At 45.0% G+C, this 19380-nt stretch overlaps 1 protein-coding gene across 3 annotated transcripts; it reads right to left on the reverse strand.

Moving 5' to 3' along the window:
• Positions 1-2778: 2778 nt before the first annotated feature.
• LOC118081058 (uncharacterized) lies at positions 2779-18867 on the reverse strand. 3 transcript variants are annotated; one of them, XM_035107193.2, is made up of 6 exons: positions 18461-18867; positions 16989-17087; positions 15058-15213; positions 10836-11234; positions 8214-8291; positions 2779-4364 (listed from the first exon to the last, which is right to left on the reverse strand). In XM_035107193.2, exons 1-5 carry the CDS (start codon positions 18540-18542, stop codon positions 8257-8259), a joined length of 771 nt encoding a protein of 256 aa, XP_034963084.1. In that variant the 5' UTR covers positions 18543-18867; the 3' UTR covers positions 2779-4364; positions 8214-8256. The 3 variants fall into 3 exon arrangements, with proteins under 3 accessions (XP_034963084.1, XP_034963083.1, XP_060127180.1); XM_035107192.2 differs by lacking the exon at positions 2779-4364 and adding an exon at positions 6177-7373; XM_060271197.1 differs by lacking the exons at positions 2779-4364; positions 8214-8291 and having other exon boundaries at positions 8298-11234.
• Positions 18868-19380: the final 513 nt, after the last annotated feature.

Consider the following 19380-nt stretch of genomic DNA (forward strand, 5'->3'; position numbering starts at 1 on the left):
GAATGTTGACAAGTCTCTTCTGAAGCTTTGCAAAGTGTTAAAAAAAAAAAGGTTTTGCAGCACAAATAACTGGTAACTGGTGGGAGCGGATGGGGGGCAACGGAAAAAGCAGAATTCTATGTACTATTCTTAAGAATAGTAATGAACTGCTAATTGTATGGTGCAGTGTACAGTAAAAATATCAAAGAACCATGAAATTATAAAATCAGAAAATACAGAACAAATGACCAATGCTAAAAAAAAATTCAAGTCTCTATAAATGCTTGCTGAAACAGAAAAGTTTTCAGCAGGTGACAAAATACTGCAATTGTAAGTGGCCCATTGTATCAGTGTTTCAAAGGACTGGTGCCGCAGCACTAAAAGCTTTAGTTCATGGAGAAACTAAATGAATAATATACAGTATATCTGTGGGGAAAGTCAAGAGGGCTATTCTAGATGATCACAGTGATCTGGCCAGTGAATAAAGTGCAAGGCAGCCCTCCAGCTAACCTTGTCCTAGGCCTTTTAGTTCTTTATACACTAACACGGGGATTCTCTAACGAAGTGCTCCCAGGCCCTTGAAATGACTGAAAGTGATTGAGGCTCAGCAATCACAAAATGGCGTTGCAGGGACAGAGCTGGTCACGAAATGGCGGCTGATGCAGGACGAGTTTCACAGAACCAGGTGGAAATTACAGACACCACTCCATCATTGGAAATTGTTAAATTCTTCCTTGTGGTAAGGAGTTCTGTGCATAGCTCAGCTTTCCTCAGGTTAAATGGAGGCATTTGCTCTGGAGGGAATGTGATTCTTATTCCACCACCACACCCAAACTTCTAGTTTTTTCCATACATCCTCCCTTGTCCTTTTATCTTCATTTCTTCCTCCTGTAACAACTTTCCTCACTTCTCTTCTGTTTCCACCTGATTTATTGATGATGATTAAAAGTAAAGGTAAAGTGACCCCTGGCCATTAGGTCCAGTCGTGACCAACTCTGGGGTTGCGGCACTCATCTCTCATTATTGGCCGAGGGAGCCAGCGTACAGCTTCCGGGTCATGTGGCCAGCATGACAAAGCCGCTTCTGGCGAACCAGAGCAGCGCACGGAAACACCGTTTATCTTCCCGCTGTAGCAGTACCTATTTATCTACTTGCACTTTGACGTGCTTTCGAACTGCTAGGTTGGCAGGAGCTGGGACCGAGCAACGGGAGCTCCCCCTGTCATGGGAATTTGAACCGCCGACCTACTGATTGGCAAGCCCTAGGCTCTGTGGTTTAACCCACAACGCCACCCGCATCCCTATTGATGATGGTTACCGTATATCAAATATTAACATTTCCCCCTAGTTTTCTTCAACATCTCCTCTGGACATTTTTCTTCATAGGAAGGAGACCTTTCTCCCCATCCCTGACCCTCCGCCAACTTCTCTGGCTCCCACCCTCCTTTACTCAGCATTCAAGGAGTTGTTGGTGCTGCCATTGCTCCAACAAAAAGGCTGTGGGATGGCTAGGAGGTAGAACGGGTTGAGGAGGCACTGTAGGGTAGGCCATGGCACTGTGACACACCTGAAAATGGCCCAAGGCCCACATGTAGCTTCCAACCCACCAGAAATGCTGTAATATCTCGAATGAAGTCATTCAAAGTTACTTTGTGCCTGACAGGAATTAGGAACTTTTCTTTCTTCAGGGAGAAAGAAAAGGTGCTTCGTCCATGTCAACTTTCCTAGAGTTGCTGTTTCCCTCAACTGCTGACTACCTTTGAGGCTGCCCTAGATTACTCTCTAGGCCTCAATTTCCTGCGGGTAAATGTAGCGTCCAACCTGCACTTTGAGAAACAGCTCGTTCCTTCCAGTGTGTGGGTTTGTTTGGTCCGCATGCTTGAAGAAAGGGGAAGCTGGGGGAAGTGAAGTGAAACATCCTTTCATTGTTTTGATGAGGACAGAGGCATAGAAAAGTAGAAGTGGAGATAAGTGGTGCCAAAATGAGCAGACTGTCTCCACTGTGGCAAGTCTCAGGTTGTGGTCTGAGGGACATTTGACAGAGCAACCATGCTAAGGAGGACTGGGTCTGAAAGAAAATAAAAAAAACATCCTTCCAGTAGCACCTTAGAGACCAACTAAGTTTGTCATTCGTATGAGCTTTCATGTGCATGCACACTTCTTCAGATACACTGAAACTGAACTCACCAGACCCTTTTGAATAGTCAGAGGGTGGGGAGGGGTATAACTCAGAAGGGTGGTGGGAATGGGTGATTGGCTGATAGGTGTGGTAAACCTGAAAGGACGACACTTGGGATGTCTGCATACACCACCTTGAGTTGCATAAGAAATACAAAAATGGAACAAATATGTAGGCCAGGGGTGACCAACCTAAGGCCTGGGGGCCGGATGCGGCCCAATCGTCTTTTCAATCCGGCCCGTGGACGGTCTGGGAATCAGCATGTTTTCACATGAGTAGAATGTGTCCTTTAATTTAAAATGCATCTCTGGGTTATTTGTGGGGCATAGGAATTCATTCATATTTTTTTCGAAATATAGTCTGGCCCTCCGCAAGGTCTGAGGGGCAGTGGACTGGCCCCCTGCTGAAAAAGTTTGCTAACCCCTGATGTAGGCCATAAACTAACGACTAGTGCAACAGCACTACTAGGGTCTAAACCACCCAGGGTCTAAACCACACAGCCACTTGGGCTTGCAGATCGTAAGGTCGGCGGTTTGAATTCACATGATGGGGTTGTTGCAGGTCTAAAACCTGTTCTTCCTGGATCTTGCCAATGAGACACAGGAGACGGAGAGGAGAGAGAATCCAGCGTTTATTAGTTTGTGCAAACTAACTGATTTGGGGGCAGAACCTTAGTTTAGCAGAATTTTAGTGCTTTCAAAATGTTAATCTGGTTGGTGTTCTTCTGACACCACTGCACACACTTTTCCCTGCAGTTTTTTCAACAACTGCCAATTTAACTTTCTAGGTTTTTAAAGCACAAGCAAACTTGATGAAAATCATCAGGTGCAAACTCAGAAAGAGCCCTGTCGAAAGATAACGGAAAACAATGTAGGTGTTGCTGCTGGGTTGTGCATAACCCCAGTCAGCCTTAATCTCTACCAGCAAAGTCAACATCAAAGGAGGTGGAGGTTTTGTTTTTTTAACAGCTGGGGCCCCTTACCGTGAGTAGGAAAGAAATTGATGATGACAGCAATTAGAAAGAAATTAGTGCCTGCAAAAGAAAGGAACTTAATGTGCAACTACATGAGTGCTTTAAGGCAGAATGGTTTCTCAGGGATTTAGACAGAGTAAGGGAGAGGAAAACAACACACTGTATATGGTAGCAAACTTGACTCTCTGTTGGAGAGGCTTATCTTGAGACTGGGGGCAGTGCAGTAAACTAATTGCTCAGAGTAAAAAACAATTAAATGTGTTTTCTTCCACACTGACTTTGTTATTTCACAAGTGTTAGAAGAATGGAGATAGATTCTGGGCTGAATCCAACAAAACTAGAAGTGCTTAATAATATTTAACCCTATGCATGCCTACTGAAGTGCAAATCTCTTTGAGTCCAGCAGTCTCTTCTCTTTCTCTTTGGCGATCACTCGTAGCCGAGTAAGATTGTCTTCCATAAACACGGTTTAAAAAATGGGTCCGTAAGTGACTGTGGAGGCCAATTCTAGATCCACACGTCCTTCCACAGTGGGGACATTGGTTTCCAGGCGGGAGTTGATCATGGTGAGGGTTTGCCAAAGGTTCTTTCCTCTTTGCACATTTCTCCCTTGCGTCCTGAGATCGAGTGTATTCAAAGCCCATGACACCTTTGGTAAAGGCTGTTCTCCAACTGGAGCGCTTGCAGGCCAGTGTTTCCCAGTTGTCAGTGTTTATACTACCTTTTTTAAAGATTTGCCTTGAGACAGTCTTTAAACCTCTTTTGTTGACCAGCAGCACTACGCTTTCCATTTTTAGGTACTCACTCCCAGACCATGTAGTATCCTAGTTGTAAGGAGCCTCTGGGCAAAGGGGCTGCAGTCAGCAGAGGCTAATTGTTGTTGTTGTTTAGTCGTTTAGTCGTGTCTGACTCTTCGTGACCCCCTGGACCATAGCACGCCAGGCACTCCTGTCTTCTACTGCCTCCCGCAGTTTGGTCAAACTCATGTTCGTAGCTTTGAGAACACTGTCCAACCATCTCGTCCTCTGTCGTCCCCTTCTCCTAGTGCCCTCAATCTTTCCCAACATCAGGGTCTTTTCCAGGGAGTCTTCTCTTCTCATGAGGTGGCCAAAGTATTGGAGCCTCAGCTTCACGATCTGTCCTTCCAGTGAGCACTCAGGGCTGATTTCTGAAGGAAATCAGCCCTGAGAGGCTAATTAGTGTGCGCATAAGGGAAGCAACAGGTGACTTCTACCTAGGGATGGGGGGGGGGGAGAAATTCAGGTCTGCATTTTAATGTGAACCTTCTTAATTTGCCATCCTCACATCAAAATTCAAACGGAAATACAGCTACCCTACAAAATTCACTATTGTATGAAATTTTGGGAGACAGTTCTCCAACCCAAACGCCGTACAAAAACAAGTACCAGTATACTGGGAGAGAAATATGCATTAAAAAAAATGCATACATGAATATATTTTTCCTTGCAAAAATGTGTATATTATGATTGTGTTAAATGCTGACGTGTTTCCTGGAGGACTTTAAAAAAAGGGCATGCTCCAGAAATGTGGCAAACTGGACTTAAGAATGGGAAAAAGAGAAGCTCAGAAAAACAGAAACTTGTGCTTAGTTAGTAGAGCACAAGACTCTTAATATCAGGGTCATGGGTTCGAGTTCCATGCTGGGTAAAATATTTCTGCACGGTGGTGGTGGTGGGGTGAACTAGATGATCCACATGGTCCCTTCCAGCTCTAGAAGTCTATGATTCATTGATAGATTTGTCCCTTCTGTGCAGAAGAGCATATAATAGCCATTCAAAAAACAGCCATGCACAAGCCAGAGGTTTCTATACTGTCCCTCATCTCTCCATCCAGGCACCCAAGAAGCATTTCCGCATTTCAAGGACATATTACAGTCAGATGCAAAGGCACTTAAGGCAGGTGCAGAACAGGTCTGGTGAGGGGTGTGGCCTGGAGAGAGACCCAAAGACTGATAGGAAAATCTGGCCCTGGATGGCTGCATCTGGCTTGTGGTTGCCTGAGGTTGCCCAGGCTGCTGTCTATAGGATGGCAGTCTATAGTTGCCTGGGAGTAAGTCTCATTCACTTTAATGGGCCTTACTTCTGCTTAGACACCTATAGGATAGGCCTGGCCCTCCCTGTCAGGTGAAGAAATGGAACTTCCAACTCCAGTTCTGCCAAAGGCTTTAATTTTTAGGTCAGATCATAAGTACATAAGGCAAGGCACAGAGTGTAGAAATTAACAGGTACATGAGAGTTTAAATGCATGGCTGAGCGCGAACTAAAACACTGATCCAACAAGTGACACTCCCCACACCTTTCTTTTGAAGAGTGGGGCAGACAAAGCTATTTGCATGACAGGCAGCTGGTGTCCCAGGACTGGGCAAGCAAGTGGGCATCCCTCCTTCTGCATTGTCTAAAAGAGGTTTGTTCACGCCAGCACTAGAGTTTCCCTGTCAATGGTGATGGAGGTGGAATTGAGGCTGGCTCCACATTACTCTCAGCTGCTTCGCCTAAAGGCAAAGGATTTTGGGTGACAGGAGGAGGTAGACTAGGCATATCTGAAGGGAGCACAGTGGGACACTCCCCTGTTATCTCACTGTTATCCAGATATCCTACGCTGCTATGCCCCTCCTTGGAATCCGAGATCTCTTGTCTGGAATCTGCCACCTCCACCCTGCAGCCCACCCTGGGATACTCCAGCTCTCTGAGCTCCTTCCACTCTTTTCCAGATCTTACTATCTGCTTCAAGACACCACCACCATTTGTTTATTTATACTCCGCCCATCTGGTTGGGTTTCCCCAGCCACTCTGGGCGGCTCCCAACAGAATATTAAAAACACGATAAAACATCAAGCACTAAAAACTTCCCTAAACAGGGCTGCCTTCAGATGTCTTCTAAAAGTCCTTGAAATCTAGGGTTGCCAGACTCAATAGAGGACAGGACTTCTGTGCCTTTAATTGCCCTGCTCTCTTTTGAGTCTGGAAACCTTAAAGAGAAACCAGCAGAACCTTTGCTTGGAAATTAAACAAAGGGTCTGCTTGTTTCTCTTTAAGGTTTCCAGACTCAAAAGAGAGCAGGTCAATTAAAGGTACAGAAGTCCTGTCCTCTATTGAGTCTGGCAACCCTATTGAAATCTGATGGGATGGTGTTCCACAGGGTGGGTGCCACTACCGAGAAGGCCCTCTGCCTGGTTCCCTGTGATCTCACTTCTCGCAGTGAGGGAACCGCCAGAAGGCCCTCGGAGCTGGACCTCAGTGTCCGGGCAGAACGATGGAGGTGGAGACGCTCCTTCAGGTATACTGGGCCGAGGCCATTTAGGGCTTTAAAGGCCAGCACCGACACTTTGAATTGTGCTCAGAAACGTTCTGGGAGCCAATGTAGGTCTTTCAGGACTGGTGTTATTCTTACATGTGCAGTGCTGAGGGTGACAGAGGCCCACCTAAGGAAATCTAATGAGTAATGGATGGGACAAGATTTTCACTTGGGCCTTCCTGACAGCTTGTACACTTACAGTCCCATCCTATACATGCCTGCTCAGAAAAAAAGTCCCAATTACTTGAACGGGATTTAATTCCAGTTAAGGTGCGTTTATAATTGCAGCCTTAGTTACTATGCTGAGGCAACTGACTAATGAGCAACACAAATGAAACATTTCCAAATAACTACACTTTTTGCAGAAGGTACATAAGCAATGGTTTGAGATAGGGAGCTTTGTATAATAGCGCGACTTTGCAATTTCGAAACGGCTACTAGTGTGCAAAGTTATGCATTCAGTTTACTTTAAATGCATTTATTCCACTTATGTTTCTGTCCTGAAAGTCAAGCAGCATACATATGGATGCCAGGTGTCCAACATTCAGCCACTAGCCAGTCCCAGATTTAAGTGTTTTTGTTGTGCGTTGCTCTCACAAACTCATAACTTATGATGGAGATAATTTACTGTTACTCCTGTTTTACAGTTGAGGCTGACAGCTAGGGACTTAGGCACTGAAGGCTGACGGTGCTTGAATTCCACTCTACATGATCAAAGGCCAACTCAGTTACTAGTACACACTGGGTCACACTGGATCCAATCTCTCCCGCCCATGACTAGCAAAAATGGTCATTTATGGCCAAATTCTGAGAATGACTGCTGGAGAAGAGGAATTCATGCGTTGCTGTCATCTTCATTTTACTGTGTCTGGTTTGGCTTGATATAAAGTTTCATCTAGTTCTGTTGATCCACCTGCTACCTCTTTTGCTACGGAAGAGAAAAAAGAACAGAACTATTGCACAAGAAGAAAATCTATCTTAACTATCAGACAAGTGTAGTTATCAAAGGGGATGAAAGATGAGTTGCCTCCTCATGATGGCCACCTGAATCATACTGGGGGGGGGGGCTGAATGCTGCAATTTTTTACCATTCAATGTCCTCCCCTCAATTTGATCTTTGAATGGAGTGATAAACTGGAATAAAGTCTTTCTGCAACAGTCCTATGTATTAAAAGATTTCTAGATACCCTGCATTTAGGGCTACATCGAACAAGCAGATTCCCTTCCCCATACAAAAATCAAACACAATGATGTTTGAGTCAAGTCCTGAGAAACTGGGTCATCTGAAAGTGTCTAACACAATGGATTCTAGGACTGGTTTTTGTTTTGTTTTTGTTTTGGTGCACAAGCTGGATTGCAAAGGTTGCCTGATGTGAAGATTGGGTAATGTGAAGTCTGGCATGGCATTAGTGAATTTATCCCAATTAATTCAAGAGAACTTAAATCACTTATTCTTCAAATTATATGGTGTTGTGGACTGGACTGCTTGAGCTTCTAGCTGTATTTTTGTTTGTTTTTAGTTTCAGGTTTGAAATACAATAAATGCACTATAGGATCTGGAATTTTAAAGGTGAAAAAAACAGACAAGTAAACAAGCCAAAAACTCCAGAAGCTTCCCTAGGTATAGTCAAATTCAGCCCTCCAGATGTTTTGGGACTACAACTCCCATCATCCCCGACCACTGGTCCTGTTAGCTAGGGATGATGGGAGCTTTAGTCCCCAAACATCTGGAGGGCCGAGTTTGCCTATGCCTGGTATAGTCACTTACCTCTCCCAACAACAGCTGGAGAAATTCTCCTGACAATCTTCAATTAGTGTGATGGATGCCTGCTTCCTTCACCATCTCCTAACATATTTGAAAGGGAAAAAAGAAAAAAACATGGACATCATCACTCACAAGGTTGGAGTCAAAGGGGCATAGCAGAGGAGGATAAGAGCCAGACCATTGGCCCATCTAGCTCAGTATTTTCTACACTGACTGGCAGCAGATCTCCAGGATTTCGGACAGGTGTTGTTATCTAGTCAGTGTAGACAAAGCTGAGCTAAATGGATCAATGGTCTGACTCAACATAAAGTTGCTTCAGATGTTTCAGGCAGAGGTGCAAGTACACTGTCCCGTTCCTGCTCAGAGCCATTCTCCCTTCCTCCCTTACGGTGCTGGAATGATTGTCATCACCCTGATTTGGCTTCAAATTCCATCACACTGCCCAACTTCATACCGTTACATGGCACTGTCATGAAGTCCATTTAGAGTGAGAGCAATGCTGGATGGGAAGAAAAGCTTGCAAGGGCTCCCTGAAAACATCATGAGAAAGGAGAGAGCCCCGTTTGCAGTCTATGAACATGGTGCAACCCTATTTTCAACATTTTCATATTTCAACATGAACCCTAATTTCAACATGCAAGCGCAAGAGATCAGCCTTAAGATTTGAAGCAGGAAGCGCTGGCAGTGGATATGTTCAGCGCCTTCTATATATTCACTTTTCTAGAGGAAAAGAAATGCAAAATGACTTCCTCAAAGCTCCCCAAAAGACCAGTTCCATTCTAGATGGCACTCTGGTACTGAATTTTGTACTTTGTTAAATCTGCCATATCTTTTTCAAGGCTACATGCCCCCAGTTCATGAGATCTGTGGCTGTATTCTATGTAGGCTACAAAAGAACAGCAACAAAAAAAGGTCTTATTTATAGGGTTTACAAAGGCATGGTACATTTGATCACAGAACCAGAACTATCACATTCTACATTTGTTCTTGTAAGTGCAGAGAAAGGAATAGGTTATGAACACTTAATTAGATGATACCCTGTAAGATGCAAAACAGATTTCATATTGCACCACAGACCACTAGGACGAAAAGAGGAAAAAAGCCTGTCCCCTCCCCAGCTGCTACTCAGATGTGTAAACGCACTATGCTTGTGTACCTTGATTGCTTTCTGGCACCGAGGTTCCCCGCTCCTTGCCTCCAAGAACCAGTTTGTGTGAACCCTATTAAAGGTAAAGGGGCCCCTGACCATCAGGTCCAGTCGTGTCCAACCCTGGGGTTGCAGCGCTCATCTCGCTCTATAGGCCAAGGGAGCTGGCGTTTTGTCCGCAGACAGCTTCCGGGTCATGTGGCCAGCATGACAAAGCTGCTTCTGGTGAACCAGAGCAGCGCACGGAAACACCGTTTACTTTCCCGCCGGAGCGGTCCCTATTTATCTACTTGCACTTTGATGTGCTTTCGAACTGCTAGGTGGGCAGGAGCTGGGACCGAGCAACGGGAGCTCACCCCGTTGCAGGGATTTGAACTGCCGACCTTCTGATCAGCAAGCCCTAGGCTCAGTGGTTTAACCCACAGCGCTACCTGGGTCCCTATGTGAACCCTATTACGTTTGTTTTAAAAAGGGCTATCTAAGGCAGGCATAGGCAACCTTGGCTCTCCAGATGTTTTGGAACTACAACTCCCATGATCCCTAGCTAACAGGGCCAGTGGTCAGGGATCATGGGGCTTGTAGTTCCAAAACATCTGGAGAGCCAAGGTTGCCTATGCCTGATCTAAGACATCTACTGTAACTGTTGGAGATGCAATAGGTATAATGCTTCTCTAAAACACGTTTTTTTTCATTGTCCTATATTGAAAGATTTTGGTAGAAGGTAACTGAAATCATCAACAGAACTGTACAGAACAACCTTACATTTACAGAGCAGAATATCCTCTTGAATTATATACCCAGCACATGGAACTTTACAAAAGGACAATATGAGTGGACCCTCCGTGCCCTTACCATAGGAAAAAGGCTGATACTGATGAAATGGAAAAATAAAAAATGTGTCTCCGTTCTACGATTGGATTGAAGACTTATACAAACTCGCAACATACGAACAACTTGCATAGAAACGCAGACTTCCCATGGACAAATTCAATGATATTTGGAATCCCTTCTTACCAATACTGTAATAGGTTAAGATCTGGTGAAGTACAATAACAACCTTGTAAAATATACAATTTTGGGGTTCCCCCCCTTTGTTTTCCCTTCTGCACGGGTTCTGTTTCTGTTTCTCTTTTTGTTTGTGTATCACCATGTTTGGTGCACATACAGTTATGTACTTTTTGTGCTTTCAATAAAGATGTTACAAAACAACAACAACTGACACACATAGAAAACTAGCACAATTACAATCTCCTGGTGGTGCTCAATTTCTGTGCTCAGGGTTCTCTCCCTTCCACCTCCATGTGATGAAGAATTCAAATACCCACCCTCCACCCTTCAGGCTGAAGTGGTGCAAACCAGGAAAAAGTTTTGCCACTTAATTCTGGGCTCACCCAGGATGGTTTTGTGCTGTGTTTTTCCAGGCACAGGTCTGTGCTGTAGTGTACCAAACCTCCATACACCTCTCTGCCTCCTCTTACCTCCAGCCACTGAAAGATTCACAAAACTACATGCATCTTTCATGTTGTTGGATATCACTGTGATTTGATATCTCCCAGAATCTTCTGGTTGCACGTTGCAGATGACCAGCCAGGCGTTCGTCATGACTGACACTCTCCTCCGATGTTTCGGCAACACCTCATAAAAGAGGTGGCAATAACGCTGCCACCACTTCTGCGGCTTGCTGGTTAGGCTGCATGACCTCATGTTAAGTTTCAGGATAAAGTCATCTCCCGTTCCTTTGATGTGGTGCCACTGGATTTCAACAAAATCCCAGTCAGTCTTTGGGACTTTGACATCAACGGGGATGAACGCCGTTTCATTGACTGCTGCAATGATGGGGGTCTTTGGCACTTGTATGCAGATGGCAGAAGGTTCACCTGCGAGTAAAAGAAGGGAAACCAACAAGGTTGGAATTAAACTTTCATAGAATCATTGAGTTACAAGGGCCCACAAGGGCCATCTAGTCCAACCCCCTGCAATGCAGGATTCTTTTGCCCAGCATGGGGTTTAAACCCACAACCCTGAGATTAAGAGTCTAATGATCTATGGACTGAGCTGTCGCATTCTAGGAATGTCAAATATGGAAGATTTTCAACATATTAATCTGAATTTTCAAAACAAAATAATAAAAAATTCCTTCCAGTGGTGCTGGAGGAGACTCTTGAGAGTCCCGTGGACTGCAAGAAGATCAAACCTATCCATTCTGAAGGAAATCAGCCCTGAGTGCTCACTGGAAGGACAGATTGTGAAGCTGAGGCTCCAATACTTTGGTCACCTCATGAGAAGAGAAGACTCCCTGGAAAAGACCCTGATGTTGGGAAAGATTGAGGGCACTAGGAGAAGGGGACCGGGGATGACAGAGGATGAGATGGTTGGACAGTGTTCTCGAAGCTACGAACATGAGTTTGACCAAACTGCGGGAGGCAGTGCAAAACAGGAGTGCCTGGCGTGCTATGGTCCATGGGGTCACGAAGAGTCGGACACGACTAAACAACAACAAACAACAAGCACCTTAGAGAACAACTAAGTTTGTGATTGGTATGAGCTTTCCTGTGCATGCACACTTCTTCAGATACCAAAAAGCTCATACCAAAAGCACATGAAAGCTCATACCAATGACAAACTTAGTTGGTCTCTAAGGTGCTACTAGAAGGAATTTAATTTTTGTGTGTGTGTTTCGACTACGTCAGACCAACACGGCTACCTACCTGTAACTTAAATTTTCAAAGTTTGATATTAAAAGTTGAGTGGGTTTGTTTTTTAAAAACAGCATTTTGCCCTATTATGATTAAGGGAAGATTCAGCAAGCTGCCATCATACACTAATGACGGCAGTAGAATTTTCAGAGTAAGTTGGTGACAAATTCAACTCTTGCTGCAACTTCCATCATATGCAACCCACAGTTGTCCTATGAGTCATGAGTTCCTTGAAGATGTGAAAAGGTTAAGAAGATCATGAGGTTTTGGGTCAAACTGAGCTCACTGAAGAACATAAAATTATAAACAAACATGCATGTGACCTTGGGCTAACATTTTTACAGGCTGAGGTTGGCTGGATCTAGACACATTAAAAAAAAAACGTTTCAGGAAAACGCGTTGCAAAGCTCATAATGCAAAATCACATTGCTGAAGGATCGAACTGTACAGAGCCATTTGGTGTCAGTGTTATAACGCATTTATAATGCACCCCCCTTTAAACTAATGTAGCTGAGTCCCTTGTTCTCCCTGGAGAGACATTCTGCTCATTTAAGTATGTTCTTGTAGCAGTGGAAACCCAATGAACAATGCCAGAAACCTACATTTTTCCAGACAGACTATATGACAGTTTTAACATGTTCAACTTCTACAATGTGCTGCACATGGAGCTGTCTTTTCAGAAACTGTGGAAGCTGTCATTGGTCCAAAATACAGCTGTTAGACTAGATCAGCCTGATCCCTTCCCCCTCTTTCCTTTTCCTTCTGTCATGGATCCCCTATTTGGGGACTTCCCTGGCTTTTTTCTGGCCCACATAGGACCAGTCTGGATAGTTGGCCTTGGTGAAGATTTGACATTTTCTCCCCCCAAACAGTTTTGATCTGGGCTTCCACTGAAATGAGGCTGCATTTTAAGTTGTATTTTAATCCTGTTTTTAAGTTGTATTTTGATAAATTGTTTTTATACCTGATGTTAGCCGTCCTGAGCCTGGTCTTGGCCAAGGAGGGCGGGGTATAAATTAAATAAGTTGTTGTTGTGGTGGTGGTGGTGGTGATGGTTGTTGTTGTTGTTGTTGTTGAATGGAATCAGCTGAATGAAACATTTTGCCGACTCTTTATCATTTTTTTTTTTTGACTGGCTGCTGGTCACAAGTCAAAATGTACGGCGGACACTTGGGTTGCGAACATGATCCGTGCAGGAGGCATATTCGCAACCTGCAGCGCCACGTCTGCGCATGCGCGGGTTGCAATTCTGTGCTTCTGTGCATGCGCAGAGCACGATTTAGTGCTTCTGTGCATGCATGAGCGCCGAAACCCGGAGGTAACCCTTTCGGGTACTTCCAGGTTTGGCGCGGGACACAACCTGAAAAGACGCAACCTGAAGCATCTGTAACCCGAGGTATGACTGTATGTTTAAATTCTTAGTGTTTAATGTTAACGTTGAGTGGCTTCCAGGTCTGGGAGTTGGGAAGTTCACCTTTTCTGAATGAGGTTGCGTTCCCTCTGAAGCAACAGGTGCATTGCTTGGAGGAGCTCCTAGATTTAGCTTGTCACTGGAGGCTCAGATGATCTCTATGATGATCAGTACCTATTATCAGCTTAGGCTGGCACTATCCCTTCCCTGGACAGCAAGGTGTTCACACCAACCTATCTAGCTTCAAAGTCCAGGCAGGCACAGCCCCTTCTCTTGAGAAGTCTCCATCTCTGCGTGAGTTGCTGGTCTGTAAGCAGGCACTGGTTCTGGGTGGATGCATCTTCTCCCAGCTCCTGAGGTGGCCTCTGGTCAGGGAGAGAGCATGGGACCTGCCTCTTCACCCTGATTCCTGATTATAGCCATCCTAAGGCACTGCTCGGAGTCTTCCCTAAATTCTGGCAACTCTCCTCATCAGGAAGGGAAGGAGATGGAAGTTGTGTCTTCACACCAGAACCAAATGGAGACAGGGGTTCCACCTGTTCTTGCCTAACCTTTCTCCTCTTTCTCCAGAGTCTACTATTCCGGGATTGAACCCAAAGGCACTGTCATGACAGCAAGGCAGGAGCCAAACAGGCTAAGAACCTCTTTGGTGGTGGCGGGCGGCACCACATCTGTGGAACTATCTTCACAGGGATGCACACTTGGCACCACATCCAGTTTCAGCAAAAAAGAAAAGAAAAAAAAGCCAGTCATCTTAAGCTACTTGTGTGGGATGTAATCCACTGAGAGCAGTCAAGTACAACATTCCTTGTTTTGCTTTAGTGGACATGCAAGGGAATGTTTGGTCCAGCCAGTTGAAACTTCCTGTTCCTTCTGGCCTGGAGCATTCTTCTTTGCATGTGACTAGTGGGTGGGCGTGACCTTTCCAGACCCGGTAAAAGGACAAGGCATGCTGCCACACTCTCTCTTTTCCATCTTCCTTTCATCCGGCAAACTTCCCAGACTGCCAACTGCATATACAACCTGTTTGTATGTTCTTGTAACTTAAAGTCTTAACCCTGCCTTCAGGGATCACACTGTGCTCTGCCTGAGTAAACTTTCTTTTTGTGGTGTCTTTATTCTTTCCAGAGAGATTCAAGGGGTCTTACCAGGAAAATATTAGAACATATTTCAATCTGGACAAGCCAGATTGAATTGCACATTGTCTTAAGAAACTCACACGAGTTTGCAACTAGTTTTCTGCTGTGTAAAGGGGAATGCACTCTGTTAAGTAAAAGAAACTTGCTAATGCAAGTTAGGAAGGATATTATTAAACAATATATCCTCTCCTGCCACCCTGAAGATTCCCACAACTTGGTACCCAGTTTTTAGCTTTATTCAACACTGCTGTTTTAACAAGTTGCCTACATGGGGGGCACAAAGATAGGGAAAGCTGCTCTAAGATTTTGGACTTCTGAGCTAGTGGCCGATATCGCCACATCACAGAGCAATGAATTTCACTGTGTGAAGAAGCGTCATTAATGTTTGTGTTTTTGAATCAAAGGATTCCTGCATCTGATTCGCACCCACCCACCACAGAACTACCGTACTTACGCAAACATGAGGCAAAAGTGTCTTTGCATGAATCGTATCTTGGGAGTTTGGAGAGACGTTCCAACGCACTACTGTTTAGGGAGTCACATTGTTGTGCTGAGTAGATCACGGGATGTGGCAAGGCCACCTGGCTTCTTCGAACAGAGCCTTGGGAAGCTTGGAAGACATGGTGGCTTAGAGAACTGATAGCAATGAAGGGCAACAGGACAAAAAACAAACAAGCAAGCAAACCGCAAGAAATAGGCATGCTGACTTTGTACAAAGTACAGTCCCAATCTTACCCTACTTAGCCTTTTTATTTTTATTCTTTGCTTCCTACTTCCTGTTAGACTTTCAGTTCAGCAAAATGAAGTTTACCAATAGCTCTTGTGAGTTACTTATATTACATCTGGGTAAATGGAAAGTGCCTCATTTCCTTCGCAACAAAATATTGTTGTTTTAGAGATCTGCTCACCTTCTGCAGTGGGCGGTGTTGCAGCCCTGCATCCAGGACCTTTGGTGACCCAGCTGGGGGAGGTGGTGGAGGGATGCCACTAGGGTTGCCAGACTCAATAGAGGACAGGACGTCTGTGCCTTTAATTGCCCTGCTCTCTTTTGAGTCTGGAAACCTTAAAGAGAAACCAGCAGACCATTTGCTTTGAAATTAAACAAAGGGTCTGCTGGTTTCTCTTTAAGGTTTGCAGATTCAAAGGAGAGCAGGGCAATTAAAGGCACAGAAGTCCTGTCGTCTATTGAGTCTGGCAACCCTAGATGCCGCCCACGTCATTCCGACTCCCTGCACTGTCACGCCCCTGGCTGTCCAAATGGCAGCAGCCATTTGGTTTTCGCCTACCTTGTAGCAATCTTCACAACTTTGTAAGGTTAGGCATCGGGTAAGCCTTTGTTTCAGGGAGGGGAGGTTGTGGCCTCCGCATGCCCCTCCTCAATAAGAGTATCCTGTTAAAGGGATTGGGGGTGGGGCGTTGTTCCTGTCAGAAGCCTGGGCATGAGCTAGGGCCATGGCACGACCCCAACAGGGACCCCGTGGGGTGCCTCAATTTGATGTATGTCATAGGGCTCCCACTACAGGTGGTTTACCCTTAGTGTGACTCCCTGCAGACGGGCAAGAGTCAATATATAGCCAGGTGTCACCCAAGCCTAAGCCAACCCGCTCACATCAGTAACCAATAAAGTTGTGGCCTAATTTATCCCATTAACCTAAAACAATTGTGTCCGTGTGTTTATTATCTAAGGGAACTACGGGCCCGGGGCCTTGGCGTGCAATTATTTCTTTATTAAGGATATTAATCTGTCTTGCTTCTCAGTCAATATTGGCCACCAAAATGGCCTACAATAAAACATCTACATTATAACAAAAAACCAACAACAAAACATTGTGTATGGAGTAAGTGGAAAGTTTATGACATCCTTTCTGGTCGCAGGCAGCTGATAACATTGGCTAGGTTCTTCCCTCCTTCCCCAATCTGTTGCTTTCAATATGCTTCTGGACCACAACTCCCATCATTTCAGACCTTTGGCCATGCTGGAATTTGGGCTGGTGAAATTTGGAAATCAACAGCACCAGGATGCAGAAGCCGGCTCCAAAGGGAGGGAACAAAAGGAACAGCAGGTGGACTGTGGGGCTGGCAGATGGAAGAGAAGCACCCACCCACCCACCCCAATATGAATAATACTCTGCTTCCTGGCATCTGAAGCCATCTAGGCTTTTCCCTGCAGAAAGAAAGGGCAGAAAGCACTGCAGACGGAAACTGTTCTGCAAGGGAGACTGGACAAATGCAATATCCCTGCAAGAGGACCAAGGGAGCAAATGCTTGATTCCTGTTCAGCAAATGAATAGGAACTCTGCCTTATTTATTGCATGAAAGCAACAGTATCAATAGCATGAGGAAGTCCCCATACAAACCAGGATGGTCAGAACAGGGGTTACTTACCTGGAAGAGTGAGAATGATCAAAGCCAGTGTCAAAGCAACAATTCCCGCCAGTGAAATGCCAAGACCAATTTTCCACCAGAGAAGATTGGAGGATGGATCTGTGGAATTCAAAGTTTGTGGTGAACCACTGGCTGCTCCCCACCCCCACCACCACCACTACTGAGTGTGCACTGCGGCTGTTACTGAATCTGGTACTAAGCAGCAACTGAGACCACAGGGATCCAATGACTTCATTGCTCTGTGGAAGAAAACCAGCAATGGAGATCCACACATGGAAGCGGAATTCCATGTGTTCAGCTGACATCAATGAGGATTTTTTAATAATAATAATAATAATAATAATAATAATAATAATAATGTAGGGATATGTATCTAAGTGTATCTCGAGCAGCTGCAGGTGTGCAGGTATTTGCTCTTGAGCAACAGTTGAACCTGGACTGGCTTCCATTTTGTGTCTCAGAGGCTCAAACGTTACAATTTCCAAGTAGAGGAAGCTGTCCTCAGAAAATATCACAAGCACATCTAGTGCAAAGAGGTCTATTATTTTAATTGCTTACATTCCCCATCATACACCACACACTAAAAAGAAAGGAAGGAAGGAAAGAAGGAAGGGGCTCAAATCATGCTTTGCTCCTTGCTCACGCCCTGTATCAATAGGGCCAGAGGAGCCAGTAGTTCATATCTATCACAGCAACTAGCTGTTAGTACAGTAACTAGCAGGAACAAAAAAGTGGTACAAAAAAATTCAAAAATTTTTCAATGCATTCCTATGGGATTCACTAGACTAATTTTTCGTTATAAGAAAAGACCTGTGGAACGAATTAAATTCGTCTAGCGAGGCACCACTGTACTTTAAGGGTATTTGCATTAGGGTGCAATGAAACATGACCTGCCCAGAAATGAGGGTGCAGTAGAGGAGGTTCTGGCAGAGAGAGAGAGAGAGAGAGAGAGAGAGAGAGAGAGAGAGAGAGAGAGGTTTTTAATATGGTTTGGACCAGGCATCCCCAAACTGCAGCCCTCCAGATGTTTTGGCCTACAACTCCCATGATCCCTAGCTAACAGGACCAGTGGTCAGGGATGATGGGAATTGTAGTCAAAACATCTGGAGGGCTGAAGTTTGGGGATGCCTGGTTTGGACAGTTTAAGTATGGAAACTGAGCACATTCTACCGTTATAAAATCTGTGTACATGCTCTCCCTGACATTGCCTGTCTCTTAAGTGCCTAACAGGCACACATATCTATTGTGTCTAACCCCCGGCTCACATTTTCAGATTGCACATTATCAGCTATTCTGTGGACAACTGCACACACTAAAACAGAAGAAGAAGAAAAAGTCGCATGCACAAAGTTCACTGCAAACTCCTTCCAAATCAAACCTACAGGCTTCCTTTTAAGAAACTTCCTTTTTAGTCACAGTGGCTGCTCTCCTTAAAGAAAAAGAGTGGACATTTCAAAATCAAGTACATGTACCTTTGGTTTTCTTGAGAGGTGGTCTTGGGTACGTGTCCCGGGTGGCTGGCTCTATAGCCATGTACCCATCTTCATCCTCCATCTTCCAGTACTCTTTTCAATCTTAGCCGCCAGACTGACAAGACTTCAGAAAAGGAACTTGCAGATCCTTGAAATTCTTTCTGGCAGCCTGATGCAATTGGCTGTAATTTTGTAAATGGATTTACAAAACCAACTTCCCAGTTGGTGAAAGTCAGTTTCGTTTAGCTGGAATCCGTTGGTTAAAACTACTAGTATTGGGCAATGCCAACTGCTAGTTAGCTGATAGAAAGTGTCCTTTGTGACAAGTGAATGGCAGTCTTGATCCTTTCATCCACATCACCTTCCTGCCTGCTGTAGCGAGCCAAACTCCAGGTGCATAGGAGGAGAGATCAGACAACTGAGCTGGAAAGGAATGGGAGGGAGAAGCTGTATGGCTGCAGCTCTTGCAGCTTGGAGTTGGCTGCAGTAGTTTTAAAGTCACAGAACAAATTTCCAGGCACCGCTTGAATGGACCCCGATTCCTTGTGTATTGTGATGCTCCCAAGCAATTGGCATTCAGAGCTACACAAGCACAGCTAATCGATGCTGATAAACCTTCCCTGCATAATTTTTCTAAGCCCCTTTTGAAGCCACCTAAACCGATGGCTGACCTCTCACCTACGGGACCACCTCTCCTGGTATGCCCCACAGAGGACCTTAAGGTCTGCAAATAACAGCACCCTGAAGATTTTGGGTCCCAGGGAGATTAGGCGGGCCTCGACCAGAGCCAGGGCCTTTTCGGCCGTGGCCCCGGCCTGGTGGAACACTCTCTTGCAAGAAACCAGGGCCCTGCAGGATTTGACATCTTTCTGCAGGGCCTGCAAGACGGAGCTGTTCCATTTCTTTCTGTATAAGAACAA

This window comes from Zootoca vivipara, chromosome 2, assembly GCF_963506605.1.
Source record: "Zootoca vivipara chromosome 2, rZooViv1.1, whole genome shotgun sequence".
NCBI classification, from domain to species: Eukaryota; Metazoa; Chordata; class Lepidosauria; order Squamata; family Lacertidae; genus Zootoca; species Zootoca vivipara.